The sequence below is a fragment of the Phymastichus coffea genome, unplaced genomic scaffold (genome assembly GCF_024137745.1).
Source record: "Phymastichus coffea isolate CEN01 unplaced genomic scaffold, Cenicafe_Pcof_1.1 PCOF00151, whole genome shotgun sequence".
Taxonomy (NCBI): Eukaryota; Metazoa; Arthropoda; class Insecta; order Hymenoptera; family Eulophidae; genus Phymastichus; species Phymastichus coffea.
Genome location: NW_026706962.1, coordinates 382,106 through 402,859, shown reverse-complemented (window position 1 = coordinate 402,859; position 20,754 = coordinate 382,106). Strand labels below are relative to the sequence as shown.

The following is a 20,754-nucleotide window of genomic DNA, read 5'->3' as shown; positions in this document are numbered from 1 at the left end:
GAGAGAGAGAGAGAGAGAGAGAGAGAGAGAGAGAGAGAGAGAGAGAGAGAGAGAAAATAAACAACAAACAAAATGAAATGCTCGTTAGATTTCGAATAGTGCAGTTTTTTCAAATTTATATTTTTGAATTAGCTATAGTACATTCGCAAGAATTGATGTTGCGTAAATGCTACATTATACACCGGAACTGTTGTTTAAGCATTTGAAATTGATTCGTTATAGAGGTGGATTACTTGAGATTTTTGTAGATCCAGGGCAGAAAGTGTGTGACCCGTGTGTACACTCCCGGGTACTGACCTTTACCACAACCGATTCCCCAGCTAACTATACCAACTTGTGTCCAACGACCATCGTTTACCATCAAAGGGCCACCGCTGTCACCCTATACTCGCAAAATGATTTAATAACATTGTTCAATCATTTGCATGATTTCAAACGTAGAGGATGCATGAACGTACGGAGCAAGAGTCCCTCGCGGCCTCTCCCGCGCAAAGGAAGCTGTCGACTATTCCGCCTGGTGCTGCACCTCCGTACTTCTGCTTACAGACAGTGTTGGACCAAATTGGAATGGTCACTTGTTGCAGTTTGCCCGGCGCTGGGCCACCTGCGTCACGATACAACAGGATAGCAATAGTAACGATAAAGCAAACACGCGCTGCTCACCCTCTCTGAGAGAGCCCCAACCGATGACGGTAGCCTTATTGCCAACATAGAGATTAGCGCCCGAAGGTAGGCACACTGGCCTGATCGTTTCGGTGAATTCGACCGGTTCGTTGAGGGTGAGAATGGCCACGTCGTTATAAAGTGTGCGCATATCGAAGCCTCGGTGACGAACCACTCGCTTGACTCGTTTCTCAACGTGGCGCACCTCGTGCGGAGTCTTAATGTCGTAGTCGCCGAGTCTCACCGTCAGACGGGCCACGTCCCAAGAGTTCATCCTGAAAGTGCCACATGCGGCATTGATACCTGTACCCGCTTAAAGCATGACTCGCGGGGCTCCGACTTACTGAGCGACGCAGTGGGCGGCGGTAAGGATGTGCGTATCGTCGATGAGCGAACCTCCGCAGATGTGCCTGCCAGCGTTGAAGAGCCCCGCGATCCAGGGCCACTCGCCTTGCTGTGTGGTCACGCCACCGACGATTCTGCCGTCGTCGAGGGGGGCGGCTTGGTTGCCGTTTTTGGCGCCGCAAGCGCCAGCACTAAACGCCGGCGGCACGTGCTGCGTGCTGCTGGTTGTAGCTGGAGCCGCGGGCACAGGCGGGCGAGTGGGGTAGACGCCGCCGGGTTTCTTGGTCGGCCAGGTGGTGGCTAGAGGACGCTGAGTGGTGGGCAGGGTCGGTAGTTTGCTCGGCTTCGAGGGCTCGACAGCGGGCGCGTGCGTCGGTAGCGGCGGGATGGTATGGTGTGGCGGGTGAGTCGGCAGCGGCGGCGGCCAGCCTCCGCTCTCTCCCGCGGGTAGCCGACCGCCATCTGCTGCTTGTCCTTTGTCCTGTGACATTAAGCACGACACAACACCAGTCGGCAATCCAGTGGCAATTTGCATGTGCACCGATAAAATAAGAGATAGCAATGTATCGCGTGGCTTACGGGAAAATCATCGGATGCTGCCTCAGTTAGCGGGCCGCCGACTTCATCAGCAGGCTGATTATCGGTTGGCAAAATTGGTGGATCGGCGCAGCAAATGCCGAAGCTCGATCGTCCGTCTTCTTGTGTGTAGCTACAGGTATCGTAGATACCAAGAACCCATCCGTCGAGGGCTCCCAGGTCAGGTATCTTAAAGTATGGGTAGCATTCTTTGAATGTCGTACATTTGCCTACGGCGCCTTTCGAGGTAAGACACGGGCCTGCGCGTTGGTTGACAATTTGACGACCTTGCCGCGACGGAATTCGATCGCCTGCTGCAAGAGCTGTAAAGTCAGTCAGCGCATTTATGGATCTCTTAATTATCTGCCATTTAACATTGAGTTGTTATTATACTCTAAGGTGCCGCTGGATATTTTCACTCGAAGCTTAATGGTGCCGCAATCTACCGTAAAAGACAAAGAAAGCCTAATGCCACCGTTCATTTATACATCGGTTGTATCGGTTGTTTGTTTCTTGTGTTAAAGTGCGAGTAATTAGATGAACGAAAAACCTGAAATGCGTATATTTATAATACAAAATTATTGTTGCAAGATGACTTATTATTCGTTACACGCTACTTTATGAAAATAATAAGTGCGAATTTGGTTGAAGGCGAGCTTTTGTTTGCTTTTATTATCATGCAAAGTGGGTAACAGGCAGCCTGTCGTCGAATAAATATGTCGTAGACTTTCTTATTCTTCAAGAGTACCACTCGTGACTTCATTGCTATTCTACTATTAATAGAAATCGGAAGTAACTGTAACACATCTTTTTTTCAAATTATCATGAATACATTTCTGTATTTATTTATTTAACGAACTTTTCGACAATGAATCGTGAGCAAAATATAAGATAATGAGGAAGAATAAAGTACCATCAATGACGACTGTGTCATCCTCGGCATTACTGCCGTTGTAGACTATCACAAGCAGAAAAAAAGTCCCAATCTTTAGTATCGCGATTTTCTCCATGTCGACGGCTGTACAAATTGTTCCCTTTCTCTGCAGTCACTGCTTAATTCGAACAAAACCGATAAGATCAATCTTTCAAAATTGCACTGGCTTTTTCAAAGTACTACACAGTATCACTGACAGAGTATCACTGACAATCAATTTACAAATTAAATTATTGAAATCACTTGTAAATATTCGTATAATGATAGACAAAGTTTTGTGTGTGTGTGTGTGTGTGTGTGTGTGTGTGTGTGTGTGTGTGTGTGTGTGCCTGTGTGTGTGTGTGTGTGCGTACGCGCGCGCGCGTATGTGAACGTGTGTATGGCAGAAGATTGCTAGAACGGGAATGCTGCCGAGGTCGTTACTGGCCGGCGTGTGCGCGTGTGCTAAGCCGCCGAATACGCGACTTGGCAGCTTTATAACGGGCTTGCCCTTCCCTCCCGTTGACTATTGCTCATCTTCTTCTTCGCTATATCTCTGGGGTCTCTGAAACTTCTCTTTCTCTTTCATAAACTTGCATTCGTTTTCGTGATGTACATTCTTAGAACTTGTATTGACACGTATAATTAAGTGAATAATAAATTTAACAAGTATTTAGTCGTTGCTTACTTATACATCAATATGTATTTTTCGAGGCTGATTGAGAAATGCAGAAGATTATTCAACTCTAATGTTTTCGTGAATATTTTGATCCTAAAATGATGCGTCAGTTTGCCAATACTCGATACGAATTATTTTATAATAAAAGTTTAATCCGGATACTTTTCTCTTTACCGATTAACGTATAAGCTTTATATGCTATTTTTTGCGACCGAGATGATGCCATAGCTGCCTTGTTGAGGTATGAATATGCATGTTAATTGTACCATTATAATACTATCTTGCTTGATTTCTATCAATTGTTTGTTTTATTTTAAACGAATTCTTAAAAGTTTCTGTTACAAAATTTTTTTTACAATTAATTCTTTAATCAACCAGGGAAATATTTAAATCGAAGATTGCCAGGAAATTGCTGCGATTGCCGTTGGCCATTCGCGGCTGAGGTTATTAACACGAGAGCAAAAGAGAGCGAGAGCGAGAGAGAGAGAGAGAGCCTATTGGCCTTGGGTTAACTGCAGAGGCTGCGTCCATGAACTTGCCTGTGAAAGAATTGCACGATGCAGTAGTAGCCGTTGAAAACGCAGCCCTAGCGATCTTTCTACATAAGCAATGATGCAAATTGAAATGTGTAGCGATTTTCGCGATCATCACAGGTTTCTTTGTAATTTGTTTTAATTTCATAACATTCGAATTTTAAAATATTTAAACACACATACGTCCGATTTTTCTGCTCACCCAAGAATATTTTTGTGAAATTCCGTATATTTGGATTTTTCTTTATTTTCAAGACTATCCAATGTATAACGAATTTATAAAACGTTAGATTTTTAATAATTATTTCATGCCATAAGCACGTTTAATTTAAAATTAAAAAAAAACATAATTCATTGAAATGAAACAATGGTTGATTTGCACGACGATCTTAGTTATAATAGACTTTCACATATTTAAATATGTGCTATAAGTAAGTCTACTCATATAGAGGACATTTTATTAAATTCTGAACATTTCGCGCAGATATAACTTTGCAGATACAATCTAATAATGTTGCTTTATTTAACTATTTGAAAAAGTTCTTATGAAATTCGAAGTATCCTTTGTAGAATGTATTTTGAGTATTTGAGCGCTACAACCAGAGTTTCTTGACCGACGAGCCAGCGAGTTAATCTTTATTTCTTTACATGTTTACTTTTTTTATGACGCTAAAAGAATCAGATGGTCGATAAAAAAAGTCACGTTTAGATGACCTGCCAAACCGGATTTTAAGTATTTTTCACCACTTTTTTCAGTACACTTTTACCTTCGCAAATATTGCTGATGTGTGTGTGTGTGTGTTTATATACACCAAGATGCCACAGCAGCGAACTTATTTGTTGCATTTTTTGCTGTGAAAACTTGAACTACAAGAACTAGTACTGTATTAATTAAAAGAGGAAATCATTAACTTTATAATTTTACATGTATATATACTGAATTAAACTATCGTAGGCATCGTTAAATTTTCAATAAATATACATGATGATCCGTGCGATAGACTTCAAAAACTATCAAAGTATATAAATGAAATTTTCTTTTCAAGTCGTTTGACTTATCGTTTCTTTTACTTGTATGCATCAATCATTGTCAAACAGAAAGTTTCAGCAGGTCAAAGACCATTCTAATTATACAGTGTATATAAAAATGCGTCATATTACTAAGAATTATGAGCAATCGAGAAAAAAACTAGGATTTACCGTTTCACAAATACGATGGCATCCATGGTCAAATCTGAAACTCATTAGATCTCTATGTGTCAGTGAACTTTCAATTATAGAATCAAGTTGTTAGAATCAAAAGCTCGACCGAATGGAATATATTATATAGATAGTGTAAGACCATTTTCTTAATGCCCGCACTAACGTGTATGTGCTTAATCTCTTTTAATTTTGTCGTCTATATTAAAACAATTCCATTGTGTAAATTTCTCAGTTCCATTTGCAATTGTCTATACAATTAATGTAGAGTTTTTGAAATAAATAGTAATATCTATCTACTATAATATATTATGTGTTTTTATTTGTTGTACAATTTACAAATGGTGATAAATTATATTAACCAGTATACTAACAACCTACAAAAGCGAAAATTTCGTTTTTTTGTAGGAAATGTGTGACACAAGTATACGATGTACATACATTATTGTGAAACACCTAAGAGCTTTCTATATATAACCTCAATCTAGAAAAACTTGATAATTTATAACATATATTAGTTATACATTTTAAGACATTCATTCTTTATGAAAAAGCTGTTGTATGTTCTTTACTAAACATTTTTTATTTTTCGTTTGACAATGTTTCTGTTGTCAAATATAAAACTCAAAGTTCTCTAGGTATAAATTCATTGAAAATTTTAATAGTAATAAACAACATAACCAGTGCTTGTATACATAGTTTTTTTTTAATAAGATACACACACTTTGGACTCTAATGTTAATTTCTGTTACAGCTATATATTATATTGTGAACTTTGTTCATCTTAATGATAACATATAAGGATTCAAGTGCACAATATAATTCAGTCGCCGTAGATAATTTCCAATTATAAATTTCTTTTCACTAATTATATTTGTAGATAAGTTTGTTTTGTAAGTTTTGAAGTAGATATAAAATACCTATTCCGGCATAGTCATGACAGCACTTCCTCATACCTGAAAACCGTAATTTATAATTTTACAAAAATGGAGACCAATAAATTTATGCAATTTATATATAGCATTACACATTCATACTAGTGATTTTTACTAATTTATAAAAAATAAGTACTAAATACTTAGTTTTACTAACGTAATGAACGTATAGTTAATATGACCACTATGGCGACAAAAATAATTCAAAAGTCTTTCGAATCAACATCTCATTTCGAAAGAGTACATGCACTAAAATATTTCCATTAGGTTCATTTAATAATTACCTACTCCTTTAAAAATGAAATTTTCTTTATATTACTAAGAAAAGTATCTTACGATAATACAAGATGTATGTTTAACGATGCAATAGCCTAATAAAAAAAGACAAAACTAATACGAGTCCATAATCAAGCAAAAAGGTCTTTCTTAATCTCTTCAGTCCCCCTTTGGATAGTGGTCGATTTTCTTGATACGACGTAGCCGCTAGTTCGTAGAATCTTGGTAAGATCCACACAGGTAAAAAAGGAGCATCATCAATGAAACAGGTTTTTGCGGTGAGAAAAAGTATCGGTAGCAAGCTTCTTTTGCAAAACCTATAAGCATGGCGCATACGAGGTATGTAGGAAAAGTTGTCTCCAGTAGTTAATAGAAAATCAGCTGTGTTTAAATAATGGTATGCATGGACTTTGGGTTTGTTATTATCGACAACAGTGCGCGGTTCAATGGCAACTCTTTAACGAGTCTAATAATTTTCTTTTTTTCTCGAATAATGTCAAATAAGACACTGTTCAGCGGATAGCGGTAGTCTACTGACATATTGGGATAGCATCAATGAATCTATTTAACCCGACTCGTAATAAATAAGTCGAGCCATAGCTAACGTGGCCTATCGGAATATGCTTTATCAATTCATTAATAAGGTTTGGTTGTTGTGCAAAATGAACAAAGGTAGGGATGGGGGATCTGTGACAGTTCGCAACGAAATAAAGGCGTATAATTTATAAAACGTACTAATATAATATTTATTGTTTTGATAAACATTGTAATAATATAATATCACCTCTGGCACAATCTCAGCACGATGGCAAGACGTCGCGCGATGTAACATTTGACACAAAATTTTCTCATGACTTCCGTGTATCAAAATATGCACAATATTTTCTAACAGAATATATAAGATGTAACAAAATGCCGACGAGCATATGAATTTTCTTCTTTTTATGCAACTCCAAGAAGATCATCGGGAAAAACTGATATTTCGATAGGGAAGCATTAAAAGAACCAATTGTGCGTATCATGCACTTACAATGATTGTAACAATATACAAACAGACCTAGAAATGATAAAATCGCAAGGACGACGTTAAAAAAAGAAAAAAAAACATTTGACGAGGAGTAATTTGTGATTTCCGGCCTTTATTCTCCTCAAAGTTCAGACTTGGGACATTGCATTTTCGCAGCTCGTCAATATACAATAAATTTTGTTTTTACAATAATCTTTATTTTTACAAAATGTAATTGTTTCCCTTTATCGTTAAAGCTTATACTCCAAGAGCCGAAATATACAATACAATCATTATGGTTCTCTTCGAGATCGGTTTAAGTACGCAATGTAACAACAAACTAATGTACATATCTTTCTTCCTTTCGCTCATCCCTGATGCAGAGTACATACTTTGCGACAATGTAAAAACGCTCGAGGCAATTATGAGTCTGTGGAAGCCAATTCAATAAACTTGATGATTTCATAATCTCCAGTTAATTAGTTAAACATGAGATGTTCGATAGCTTCGTATGCACGTAAAAAATTATCTCGATTACGATAAAGGTTATAAAACTTGATGTTCTTCGGTATGAAAAACTATCAAAGACTTTGTTTACAATTGATACGCGTACAGAAATAGCGCCTTTTCTGACCCTTATAATGCCTCATTCAAGGTGGCCAGTAGCTGCATTCCCTCTTGTCGAAGAACGACCTTTCTTTATTGACAATCGATAGCGATAGAAGTAGAAGATAAAAAGTTTAATGAGAAGTTCTACATGGCATACGTAAAAAACTGTCATGGATCAACGTAAACAATCTAAATTCGCTCATTCATGCAATATTGTGGCTAAATGTCTAATTTCATTCGCGCATGCATGCTTAGTATTTATTTTTTTTTTAACACTCTTTCATAGTTTCGCAAGTACATAAAGTAGATAACAATATTCGCTCTTACGCAATTTCTTTCTTCTTCAAATTCATATACTCAATATCATAATATTAAAAACTATAATAAATGTAACAAGATATAGTACTCAATAAAATAATTTGCATTTCACAAGCATTATTTTGATCGTTGCTTTGATACATGCTTTCGTAAAGCATGAACGAAAAAAATGGTGGTTGTGATGACAACCGTATTTAACAAGTGTCGCGATTGCAAGAAAATATTAACAAAATGGTCTCGGGCACGATGTGCATTTTAATTATTGTTTCAAGTAAAGAAAAGCATACATCGAGAATGAAAGAGAAAAGCAATATTTCCAAAGCAGCGTTTCAAAAATTGCACGCGTTGCGTTATAACTTCGAGTTACACTCAGAAGCAATGCGCTCCTACGAAAAAAAGAAAGAAAAAACAATTTTATTTGCATAACCACGTCTAAACTTAAGTGAACGTATCTCACTATGTTTATAAGTCACAACGCCGCGAATAACGTTTATTTTTGTTTCTAAATAGTGCACGCGGCGTTATAAAAGTAGCAATAAATCTGCGTTTTGACTGCTTTTTAATTAGCGCATTTGAGTAATATGCCCTGCAGGTGTATATGTAAGTATAATAAAGATGAATATTGTACGAACCATCCAGGGTGATTACTCACACATTGAACGCGCATAATAGCATAACCATAATAAAACATACAACATAAACATACAAAGAAATAATTGAAATAATTACGCAGTCATATAAGACATTTTGATTGATTCTAAGGCTGTACAGAGCCTTTGAGACTTGAATTATATTTATAATAATAATCTTAATAATAATATTAATAATAATAATGTTATGTTAACAAAATAAACACGGTACCATAAATCAAAAAAGAAATGGTCTTCTTAGTCATAACGGAAAGTTGTGACGTTGCTGTAGTCTTGTCAGATTAACAAATACGCCTCTCAGGTAATTGCAAGCTCTCACGATCAATTCAAAAGCTCATGAACGGAGGATCGATTTCATTAGCAAAACGCTCTAGGTCAACATGAAACACTCAAATTGCTCGACTAATTCGTAATAATATATTTGTCATTGTTATTCCTCTTGTCAATTGGCCAAATAAATCGGTAAGTGTAACGTCAAGTAGGCTGCTGCTCACGTTGTGGCTACGTGATGCTGTAAAACTTGCGTATGGTGGGGCGAGGTAGACGTCATAGTTTGTTGAGAGTTGATCGGCAACTCGATAAGAGTCACGTCGTAACCCGCGGCCTCTAGCGTATCAGTTGGGTCGGATGGCGATCCGCCATTGCGACCAGTACGCTCTTGTTGTTGTTCCGCTGATAATCGCGAATGCGTTACTTCCAACAGGAAAAGATCCTCGTCAACGTAATAGCGGATCATGTCGTCGTCAATTTTCGCTGTAATTCTGCGGATGAAAGAGTTTTTGTGATTTCACATGTCGATACAGTTTCTCTTTATATCACAAGCAATGCAAACAGATGATAATAGATCGGTAAATAAATATATTTGATTGACAGAGACACGGACAGACGAGTCAAAAGTACGTGCAGGAATGCCGCAACTTGATTTTAAAGCCCACATTCACAAATGTTATTATTAAAGATACCTGCTGCACAGCTCGACGAGTAAACGAAATAATGTGGTCATCGCTTCTCCAATCAATTGCAAGAGTTTCAAGAATATTTCCAAATTTATCACGTCAAAGTTAAAATTACGAGAATTAATCACAGAATGATTAGTTTATGGCGCGACTTATGTTATTATAGGATGGTGTTCATCAGTGAGCTAGATGTAAAAACACGAGCTTAAAAGAAGCATTGAAAAATTACGAAGAAATTTGTTCGTAGGGCCACAAGAAAATGTGGGTTAAATGAGCATGCAATAATATTAAAGGCGAACACGCGTAGCAAAGATAACTCTTTGCTAAACTTACCCTTTAGTGTTTTTTCGATAGAGGTTATTAATACTCGAAGATGCAATTTTGTACTTTGACTCAATCTGTAAAATAGAAAAAAGTAGAATATTAGAATTTTGACAGACTTTCATGGTTCTTCTGTCCTATCAATTTTCAATGAAAGATTAAAGATGACAGTTTAAGAAAAATTATTTGAAAGGTTATAGAGAAACAAAAAGGAAATGCTTTCCACTTTTTTCTGAGACCAATATATGCTCCATGTGCCATGAATGAGAAATCAAGCTGCAATAACTTGATCAAGTTGGCAATGTTCGCGGTTGATTAGTTTAGAACGAGCTTATTAGTGATAATTAATAAACGTACGATATGGTGGTTTAATAATGGGTTATTATTACTGAAGCGCTACAGTGTTTATAGCCGAGACGCAAGTGGATAAATAAAAATTGTATACATACATAATGTATATGAAAAATAACCAGCTGTGTTGCAACGTTTAAAAATGTTAATTTCATGACAATATGTTAATTTGATTAAGACAAAAGCTGTAAAAAATCATAAAGGAAATTACCTAATTTGTATTGCGTTGGAAGATCTGAAGAATACATCAGACGCCGATATATGGCCCTGAAGTTCCCTGTGCACAGCGTATATTAAGTAGTTTCCTTTATGACTTTGTATAAACACTTGATATAATGACACATTACAAAAATCATACAAAGTCTCGGATTAGAATGGTATCGAAAATAGGAAGTAGAAGATGACAGAACTGTCAAGTACCTGTTGGGGGAATAGTGGATCGGTGGCCAGTTGAGTTGAGGGATCGAAGGAAGGACAGTTTAGTATGAAGCGATCGACGGGACGGATACTTACGGCATTGAGGAGTCCTTGAACGGACGGTGGCGTGACGTGTAACGGCGTGTAGACATCCTCCGACTCTTGCCTGACATAGAGCATGACCCGATCTTCGGCGTCGGTGCCGCGCATGTGCGGTTGCATATGCAACCTATTGCCAAGCGTGCCGCCAGCATTGGCGGCAGCGACAAGTTGCGAGCTCGTCAATATTTGAGGTTGCACGCTCTGCAGCACCGAGCCTTGTAGCTCCTGCACCTGCATCAAAAGAGCGTCCTTCTTGTCGTGTATTGAGTGCGTCAAATTCGGGTCGGGAGGAAAGTGATTGTGGAACTTGAGCGCGGGTAAAGTGGCACGACTTGGTGCGTAGGGGCTACTTGCACCTTTCAAGCCACCGACTTCGCCGTTACTCAAACTTGAGCTGTCCGTCTCGCCGCCGCCGCCGCCTCCTCCTCCTCCTCCGCCACCCGCTCCACCGCCGCCTCCCCCGTAGAAGCCCGACAATTCCATCGTTGAGAACTAGCAAACATGTTTGTTGTTTCTCTCTTTATCTACTTGTTCTTTTTTAAACGACGATCAAATAATTGCCACTAACTACATTTTTGCAAATTTCTTACGCGCATATGCGCGACAACATTGATCGATCGATAGACATATTCAAATCAAAGTTATTCGTTATGTATAACGTGTTAAACGTAAGTTATGTAGAGGAGTTGCGGTTAGTGGAGCGTTTTGGTGCGGAGAGCAGGACAACGTGAATTCTACATACGTATTTCTTGCATTGTTTTGTTTTCTTCAAGCGGCGATCCTAATCGCAACTTCACTACGAGCAGCGTACATGAAAATGCACACATACGTTATAGTGAAATACGTATTATTTTTCGTAACATTGCAGAAAAGACATTTGGAAAATTCTCGCATGAACTGTATCCTGCACCCGAACCACTGGTGGGTCAGGCTGATAATTACCTTGTCTATAGTGTGTTCGGCCGGCGGTGAAAAAAGTACCGGTGGTTTATGTAGATCTGCCATTGTATAGAATTCGCTTCTCTCTGTGACGGAATGGTAAAGCTCATCCAACTTTTTACGTCCCGTTGCTGTCATCTTTCTCTTTGCCGCTCTCCTCTCTTCGTCGCGTGTTTTCCTCTCGGCTCCCTAAATATTCCAAATTCAACCAATATTACTATTTAATATATGGAACCTAATGTGATACCGATTTTTAAATTACACTTCGAAATATTCGTCATCAAGAAAATAAGTGTTTTCAGAGTTCCTTCTTTCTTCTTTGTTTGAACAATTGAACTCCGAATGACAACGACCTCGAAAATATTCTTATCGACTCTCTATATTCGTCGTCAATGTCATTTAAAAGCACATACATATACGATTTCCTGAATCTATCTTGGTTGTATTATTGTAATGATGAATTATTCCATACCTTATCGCAGAACACTTTGATTTGGCAGTAACCCCGATGATTTGGTGGCGTGTAAACGTGAGTGTGAGTTGGTGGTTCCTCATACGTGTCGATTTGCAAATGCAAAGGTAATCCCTTGACGCCCTTTTGACTGGAAAAGTCAGTGCTGAGACATTGTACGGCCACATTGATCTGAAAAATAAGACAGGTGAGAAAAGGGCTAGAAATAAAAGTTGCACAGCAAGTTTAACCTAGCATCGTGTAGCTAGTACCTTAGCCGACGACTCAAGTGGATTCCAGTAAACGGCAATGGCATTATGTGCCACTTCTTCTATGCAACCTACAAGGCCCACGCTGTTTTTTGTGTCTGCAAAAATCCAGATAAGTCAAATTAGGGATAAATGCACAAAGAACAGATGGAACACACGTACTCGGTGTATTTGTGCATCGTCTAAAGAAGACATATCCCTAATTTGAAATTACAGTATTGCAGGAAACGATCATTTAAAGAAATTGAATAAGCTTAGTATGAGCTGCTGCATCTTACCTGCGATCATTATAGTCCATGCAAGCAATTCCTCGTAAGCACTTTATAAGCAATATTTATGAGGCCAAATGCCGTTTAGGAAATTATCAATATAGATTTTTATCTTACCTGCGTCGAGGATACGCTGTTTGACAGAGTGCTGCCTGCCGTGCCAGAACTGCCACGCCTTGATCTCGTCTTCCGGACTTTTCTCCTCGCGAAACATCAGCATAATCACGCTCTGAGGAATCATGGACAAGCACATGGCTAAGACTCATTTGTCAAATGTACGCATCACATCGTTATTTTAATTTAACACATGTGTAATAACCATATGGGCGTAAGTCGAAACTTTTTCTTTTCTTCCACATAGTATGTCGCGTCTTTTTCCGTTCCGCGTAAGCCTATATTATTTATCTTCGGCTTTGTCGGGCAGTACTTGCCCACACGATATTATACATTATATTTTGTATAAATCTTAAAAAAATTATTATTTTAGACTTGGTTGCTCGACTTTTATACTGGAATACAATCGTCAAAATATCCATTTATCATCATCATCATCGCCATCATCATCGCCATCATCATCATCATCATCATCATCATCATCATCATCATCATCATCATCATCATCATCATCATCATCATCATCACCATCATCATCATCATCATCATCATCATCATCATCATCATCATTATTATTATTATTATTATTATTATATGTAACAAAATGCAAAGCGATCGTGAAACTGGATTTTTCAACAAGAACTTTACATAAGTGCTTATGATGTAAGTAACATATACAACGAGTGTATTTCAATTGACCGTTTACTGGATGTGTTGTGCAAGTAATTTTATTGGTTGCGTACATCCATTCAGATTGATGTTCGTTGAAGAGGAAGGTTTTTCAAGTAGTTCTTTAATCAGAATTATATTTAAACATCTATGCATTTTACGTACTGATGTGTTAGATTTTGCGAACAGTGTTGAGCATACAGGCAAATGAAAAAAGGCAGTTCAAGCGACACGCATACAGCATATACAAGACTAAAACACTCGCACGCTCGTACAGAAAAGCGCTGCGTAAAAGAGCGTATCTGCACTGCAGTGAACGCGGGTAGGCGTAAAGAGACGGTATGCATTCGTATACTTGGTGCATGCATGTGCATAGGGTATATATCCTGCAAAGAGTATCGTGTATCGTCAGGTAAGCAACACGATACGCAACCAGACAAATTCGGTGAGCTCATGTCTACAAGCCAAGTGGCGCTATAAACGTGAGGTAAGATTTGACATTTTTTAATTTTTTTTTTAATTCAATTAAGTGGAAAATTGTTAGCAGTCGACCGAGCATGCGAAAAGGAAGTGAATTAGGCGACAATAAGAACAACGAAGCGTGTGTAGATTTGCATAGTTGGCGCGGCAGCAGGGAGTCCATAATTCTCACTTTCTGCTCTGTCTGTCTGCCTCTTTCTCTCTCTCTCTCTCTCTCTCTCCGTTCCCCCTTCCCCCTCTCCCTATCTATCTCGCTCGATGCCCGACATAGTTATTAGCCGAGTAGCCGAGACGTTATAAATTTTACGAATCATTTTATTACAAACGCAGTTATCATTCAGTCCGTGCGCGCGACATTATACAACGTCGCTTTAATCGCTCCAGTTCAGCAGCAACCTATGAACGAGAGACGAGAAAAAATTATGGTACTGGCAAGTAATTGAACGCGATAAATAGAAAGTGAAAATTGTCATTGAGCCTGCACGAGCACTGGTTAAATTGTTTTTTTTTCTTCTGAAATTTCGTCGCGAGCGCGTATCCGCAATACGTGTAGTGAAACTCTACCAAGGCAGGGTATGAGCATCCGGTCGAAACGCTGGAAAAATTGCGATCCCTCCCTATTCGCCAGATAGCAAACATACGCGCACGCACTTGCACGCCAAGTGATATAACTCGAGAAGAAAGCTGAAACTCGCGAAACTCGTAATCGAGAAAAATTGGTCGTTCGCTCACGCGCGCGCGTTAGTAAGAGAGCTTTATCGCAATGGAAATTGCTAACGGTACGGCGTTTAGTCGCCAATTAAAATCGACGCGCGAGCGAGAACAAACGACCTCATTCCACTGGTTTTTCTCTACCCCCCAAGCGAACCTTAAGCAGCTCGCTCGAACGCCGAGATCTCGCAGAGATGCCTGCACGCGCCAAACCTGCAAGTTTGCTTGACGCGCACGCACGTGTGCGAATGTAGCCTACCAGCTCGAGTCAGTGGAAAAACGCAAACATTCTATCGAGTCATTTCCATTGTCGAACATCAGAGGCACAGGGTACAATCGTAATAAAACTTTCCAAGCAGATTAGTGCTTGCTCTTTTGTAGCTAGCAGTTATATTGATTCACAGCTCTACTTAACGATCATTCTGCACATTTTTCTTATTGATTTCTCCGTTCAAGTGTATTCCAAGTGGATTTCAAATGGGAGATCTTGCTGGGCGACATACGCTCGGTCTAGCGCGCTTGCTAGCAAGCACCCGCGAACGAAGAAATAACCCGTGAAACATGTCTGCTGGAAGTGAACAGCAGCTACGCGACGAAAAAACTTGAGGAGATAAACGGAGGCATATTGTGGTCGTCGTGGCCGCCACGACTGGCAATCGCCGTTCCTCTGTCCACGCCAACAAGTATGCTTCGTGAACAAGCCAGGCGACGGAAGTAATCGCAGGAGTCGTTTACCTTGACGGTCTGTCCCGTTTTGAGTAGAGGCTTGTCCGGGTCCGGTACATAGTCCAATGTGATGCCGTAAAATTGGCCCTTGTTAATGTAGGTTATCCTATCGTCTTCTCGACGCTGCGAAGTACTGATTGGTGACTCCAGGTGGTATTTGAATCCATATGCCGAGTAGCTAAAACAAATTACAGATACATACATGTATATATCACACATCGTAAAGTGGCCGTGGCTTGCTATAATGTATCGAGAGGAGAGATCTACTAATGACTTTCACGTTGCCCCGTGGGGTTATGCCAATTTTTGCCGATCGCGAGAAATCTAAGAGTAGATCGTTAGTCGGGGCGTGCCATTGAAAAACTTGAAAAGAAAGCTCCCGCAGTGCAGCAATTATCATCTGTTTTAAGGACGCGCCCGATGACATTCCGTTTTCTGGTGACTTCTTATGGTTGTGTGTGTGTTTTTTACCATGTAAAAGTACTCCGCTTGATGTTTTATTCAGCTCCGCGAGATATCGAGCTGTAAACCGATTTAGATCGAGGCGTTGCGATGAAAGCTGCCGCGACGAAAAGCGCCCGCGCGAAAGTGTCATGCCTACCACACGCTACAGTAGTTTCCGTAGCGCAATATTACGTTTCAGGTGCGTATATATATATGCGTGTGTGCGCACGTATATATATATATATATAGTTTTTCTAAAAAAATAAATAATTGAGCAAAATAATAAATAAACAATGAAATTCTCTAACAAACGAAGAGAAACGTAATCGGCTAATAAATAAACTTAATTGTATCAAAGTAGCGAATTTTTTAATTATTTTATTTAAAAAAACTATAAACCAGCAATTTGTGTATGATGTAAACTGAATAATACAATAAAGAAAGTAGACATATAATTTTCAAGTTGGCGATTAAGTCCCACGTGAACCTGCACTTTAGATGAGATTGAATTTGTATTGAGTACGACGTATTTAACTCAGGAAGTTTGCTTATCTTAATCTCTCTGTGCACAGAAAAGACAAATTGGCGTATTTTTTATCCGAAGGAAGTGAGGGACTCTATCAGTTGCGATTGCTTGCTGTCAACATTAAACACCTCTGTTACCTTGCCTGGCGTATCCCCCCCCCCCTCTCGTTCCCTCTTTTTCTTTACTTTCTTGAACCATGTTCACCAGCAGCAGGACATCCCTCAACGGTAAAGTTTTAAGCACAACAAATCCATTACTTCTCTCTCTCTCTCTCTCTCTCTCTCTCTCTCTCGTTACGCGTCGTTTCAATAAAAATAAGTGTATTATATTGAGCCTCATATATTATTTGTTATTGTTTCATCAATGCTACATCAGGAGAAGCAGCGTACCACTCAGATATATACTTTGATAAGTGCGAGCGACGGCGCGGCGACAGTTGTTGGCGGGTGAACGTCCTGTATAGCCGCCTACTTTTTCCACCTTGTTATAGTGCATTCTATACGCACATGCCGCGTACTATGCTAATGCATTCATATGTATATACATTAAACCATACGCGAAAGACCTCGAGAAAATCTTCGATAGAGTGCGAGATTTCTTAATTGAGAATCACTATCCAAGGCTATTTTTGCAAATGAGCAATGTGTATAAAGACATAAAATAATAGTAAGTGCTCTATCTGTCAGTCTTTCTCTCTCACTTTCTATCTTTCCTTTGTACGCTTATTTGCATCATTGGCCACGGAAGTTCATCCAACAAAAAGATATCTATTAATCGATATCGTTATGCGTCGAGAAATAATTTGATAAATATACGCGTGTACGCGCGTAGATTCAGATAGCCAGCTCCGACTAGCAAATATTTTCTCCGTGCTCGGACAAGTATAGCAACGGCAAAGAAAAAGTAGTAGCTGCAGTCTTACGATCGAGCGGCAATCAAATACTTTCGAGCGGCCAATCATGTTGCTCTCATGCGGTAGCGAAATTCTTGCTCGGCGTTGCTATTATTTTAACTGTCTGGCTGCTGCGTAACGACATTAGCGGTTACAACTATTTCGTTGCTGTACAACCAAGCTATGTCACCGGAAATTAGGTCTACTTTGTTAATTTTTCATCGATTTATACAGGATATATATTGGTACTAACAGTTTTGGTATCTGAATTTTGTCGGCATCGTTTTGGCGGCCAAAGTCATGCCAGGGTCTCGATCTGGGCGGGGTTGAAGTGGAATTTGGCGTGGTTGCTCCTGATGACACTAAGGTTCCAGCAGTAGTTGTCCGTTGCACCTGGCTTGTTTGCGTGTGTCCTTGTTGAAGTTGCAGTTGAAGAGGCTGGTGAATCACGGCTCCACTTTCAAGGACTACTGCTGCTGTGGGACCCGTGCCACCCCCCGAACATAGCTCCGTGTAATCAAATGACGACTGTAATGCAGAAGCCAACGGTAAAAAACAAGCCATGCTTAGATGTAGCTTATTTTGCCAGAGCAGCTACGGCAATCAGCCGAAGTGCCTATGTAAACTAAATGTCAACAAGGAGATCACCACATCACGTGAGATTTGCGGAAGGGAGTTTCGTATTTGGCATTCTCGCAAAATTAAACAATATAACTACAATGCATGAGATTGCCATGACGTCAATTTTGCGATCGATATTGGTATTTAATATAGTGTCAATGTAAGATAATTGAATGAAGATATCGTACAGCTGCTTTGATGCGCGAATCTCGGACGAGCTTGCGATCACAGTGACGCACAGAATGTTATCGAGGAACGAGTGATATTTCAACCGTTGATTGGTTTCGGAGCTAAGGACGGTGGAACTAATTATTCTATCATTGATTTAGAAAACAAGGCGCAATAATGATTGGCAAACCTGGTGCAAGGCGGCAGGCTGGTGATGATCCTGTCTTGGCGTAACCGCGTCGGCGCCGATTCCCGAGTCGGGGCTTGGCAAGTCAACGGTGAGCACTTTGCTGCTACTCGACGATGAGCGGATGGCATGTGTGGTCGCGTACGAACTTGGAACCACCTCGTACCTCGTGTACGATGCCGTCGATGTAGGAAGAGACGTCGAGCCCGACGAGACTAGAGGCGCCAACGCATCGCCCGTGACATAAACTGCCGTGCTCTCTTGATGCAATCCCGCAGCCGAGCCGTTCGAGCCACTGCTGCCGTTGTTCGATGAACCCGAGGTATAGGAGGTCTGTAGTCGAGGGCTGCACGCGCCGTACGGGTCGTATGGGCTGCCGTACTGTAAAATGCCATAGTTTAGCAAACTGTCGATTCGGTATTGCTGGCTGAGCGAAAAACGTGCGAATTCACGTAGATACGACAGCTGCGTACCTGTAGCTGATGCTGATGATGGTGATACATGCCCGGTGGCGTGGGGCTGTCTGGCTGGTTCTGTTTGTGCCTCTTGGCTGTCGGCTGTTGTCCACCCCTCGATGAACTCAAATCTTCTGGTTCTCGCTTAACGCCAGCGATTGCAGCCTGCTGCGATTGCGGACTCAATGGCAATGGAAGTCCACCTTGCAAGCCTTGTCCAGGGCTATGCGATTGTTGATTGTACTGGTGGAGAAAATGGTGCAGCTCGCTGGAACTTTCTGCACCCGTCTCGAGTCTAGCCGTGGCGCCGCTCGGCGTTCCCTCTTGCACGAGCAGCTTTTGGCCCATCACTCCCCTATTCGTGTGCAAAAATCGAATGTGTTGTTATGCGAACGAGATGTAACTCGATCAGGCATGCATTATAGATTGCGGAAGTAGTATGCAAACTAATTTTTCGAATCCACTGATTTCCTAACATACAATTTTTCTCGACGATCATACGTAGCTTAGCTTCTACGACCCTCAGTTCACACGCGTGCGCGAATGCGCGCGCGCACGCGAGTCACGTATCGTGCGGATTAGCATTGCATTAGAAAAATCGAAGCGTATACAGAGAGCGAACGAGAGTGGATCCATTTCATTTAAGCCGAATTCATGAGAGCCCATAGCCTCGAGACTTGAGCAAGTTTCTTCTTAGCTGTGACTCGGTCGCAGGTGGCGACGAGAGATCAGGTATCGAGGATAGAGAGAGAGAGAGAGAGAGAGAGAGAGAGAGAGAGAGAGAGAGAGATAGAGAGAGAAAGAGAGAGAGAGAAAGAGATGGAGAGAAGACGCGAACATACAGTCCCTTATTGTATGGAAGCATCTGACCGTGGGGTAGGCACGGCGTTGGCAGTTTATAAGGGTGCCGCCATTGTGAATCCGTATTATCATGCTAAATATAACATGTTAACTACTTCGCTCAATACGTCCGTGTCCCGCACTACCACCTCGTACGTGTAAACTGGGGAGAAGGGATGACACGCCACCACTCAACTGTACCATCGTTCGCGGGCTCAAACAATTTTTATGAAACAGACAAGTGAGGGGGCAAAAATTTTATTGCCGTCCCAAGATTTTTATTAGAATAGAGCGAGAGAGCGAAAGAAAGAGAGAGAGAGAGAGAGAGAGAGAGAGAGAGAGAGAGAGAGAGAGAGAGAGAGAGAGAGAGGAGGCGTCTCTCCTGGAATCCGACGCAAACAAGCTTTTACTTTTCGTGAGAGAATGATTCTTTTCGTTCGCATGAAAGTGTATTTGCATTAATGATGATTAAACAAATATGGACGAATTTTGTCAATCATCGATATTTTAACATTCACTCAGCGTTAAAAGTTATCAAATATATTTAATTTCCATTAAGTATTAAATATTAAACCTATTCTCACCGCATGAATAAAAATTGTTTATTCTTGAGTGATAAGAAATATCAAAACATCAAGCGATAATTATTTATTATACATGATTTTCAACATCTTCATAAAATTTGACGATGCAGCTCGTGATAATAGCTTGAGCAAAAGATCCTTTCCCCGTCATAATTCGCACCTTCGTCATCGCCTCTTCTACAACTGTTCGACAACGTAAAACCCTCGAGCTTTCATCTTAAATCTTTATTGACATTTCTTTCTTTCTGACGTGCAAAGTGCAAACGTACAAGTTCAATGTGTATATACTACTCGAATAAGTCTGTCACATCAGTTGTACATATATAACTTCACTTGCGTGTTTAGCCATTTATATAAGAAAGTTTATAAAAAAATTATATATATGCATATAACAATTTTTTTATATTTTTTAATAAGTACCAATTGTTTTGCAGTGTCACGTTTGCACATAACTACGTCTACTCTACTTTTGTCGCTGCTTATTCATATCAAGTTTGTAAATCATTCATCTTTTCACATGTAGAGCACGTACTGCGAGATTTCGGACAGGTCCGAAAGG

At 40.1% G+C, this 20,754-nt stretch overlaps 2 protein-coding genes across 9 annotated transcripts in view; both read right to left on the bottom strand.

Annotated features, from left to right (window-relative positions):
* Positions 1 to 111: 111 nt before the first annotated feature.
* LOC131672478 (transmembrane protease serine 9-like) lies at positions 112 to 2,952 on the bottom strand. The gene is made up of 6 exons (XM_058949723.1): positions 2,498 to 2,952; positions 1,588 to 1,907; positions 1,008 to 1,489; positions 664 to 938; positions 459 to 604; positions 112 to 382 (listed from the first exon to the last, which is right to left on the bottom strand). Exons 1-6 carry the CDS (start codon positions 2,592 to 2,594, stop codon positions 230 to 232), a joined length of 1,473 nt encoding a protein of 490 aa, XP_058805706.1. The 5' UTR covers positions 2,595 to 2,952; the 3' UTR covers positions 112 to 229.
* Positions 2,953 to 6,869: 3,917 nt separating this feature from the next.
* Positions 6,870 to 20,754, bottom strand: part of LOC131672464 (protein grainyhead) — a 46,988-nt gene continuing 33,103 nt past the window's right edge. For 4 of the 8 annotated variants that reach the window (XM_058949688.1, XM_058949690.1, XM_058949691.1 and 1 more), the window contains 11 exons: positions 18,790 to 19,126; positions 18,320 to 18,697; positions 17,594 to 17,868; positions 15,488 to 15,656; positions 12,896 to 13,007; positions 12,513 to 12,607; positions 12,262 to 12,432; positions 11,793 to 11,978; positions 10,845 to 11,342; positions 9,993 to 10,057; positions 6,870 to 9,464 (listed from right to left, as the gene is read on the bottom strand). In XM_058949688.1, the coding sequence (XP_058805671.1) occupies positions 9,194 to 9,464; positions 9,993 to 10,057; positions 10,845 to 11,342; positions 11,793 to 11,978; positions 12,262 to 12,432; positions 12,513 to 12,607; positions 12,896 to 13,007; positions 15,488 to 15,656; positions 17,594 to 17,868; positions 18,320 to 18,697; positions 18,790 to 19,126 (2,557 nt within the window). In that variant the 3' untranslated portion in view covers positions 6,870 to 9,193. Of the gene's footprint in view, positions 9,465 to 9,992; positions 10,058 to 10,542; positions 10,609 to 10,844; positions 11,343 to 11,792; positions 11,979 to 12,261; positions 12,433 to 12,512; positions 12,608 to 12,895; positions 13,008 to 15,487; positions 15,657 to 17,593; positions 17,869 to 18,319; positions 18,698 to 18,789; positions 19,127 to 20,754 lie in introns of those variants that run through there. The other 4 variants (XR_009302627.1, XM_058949692.1, XM_058949693.1 and 1 more) reach the window with 4 other exon arrangements.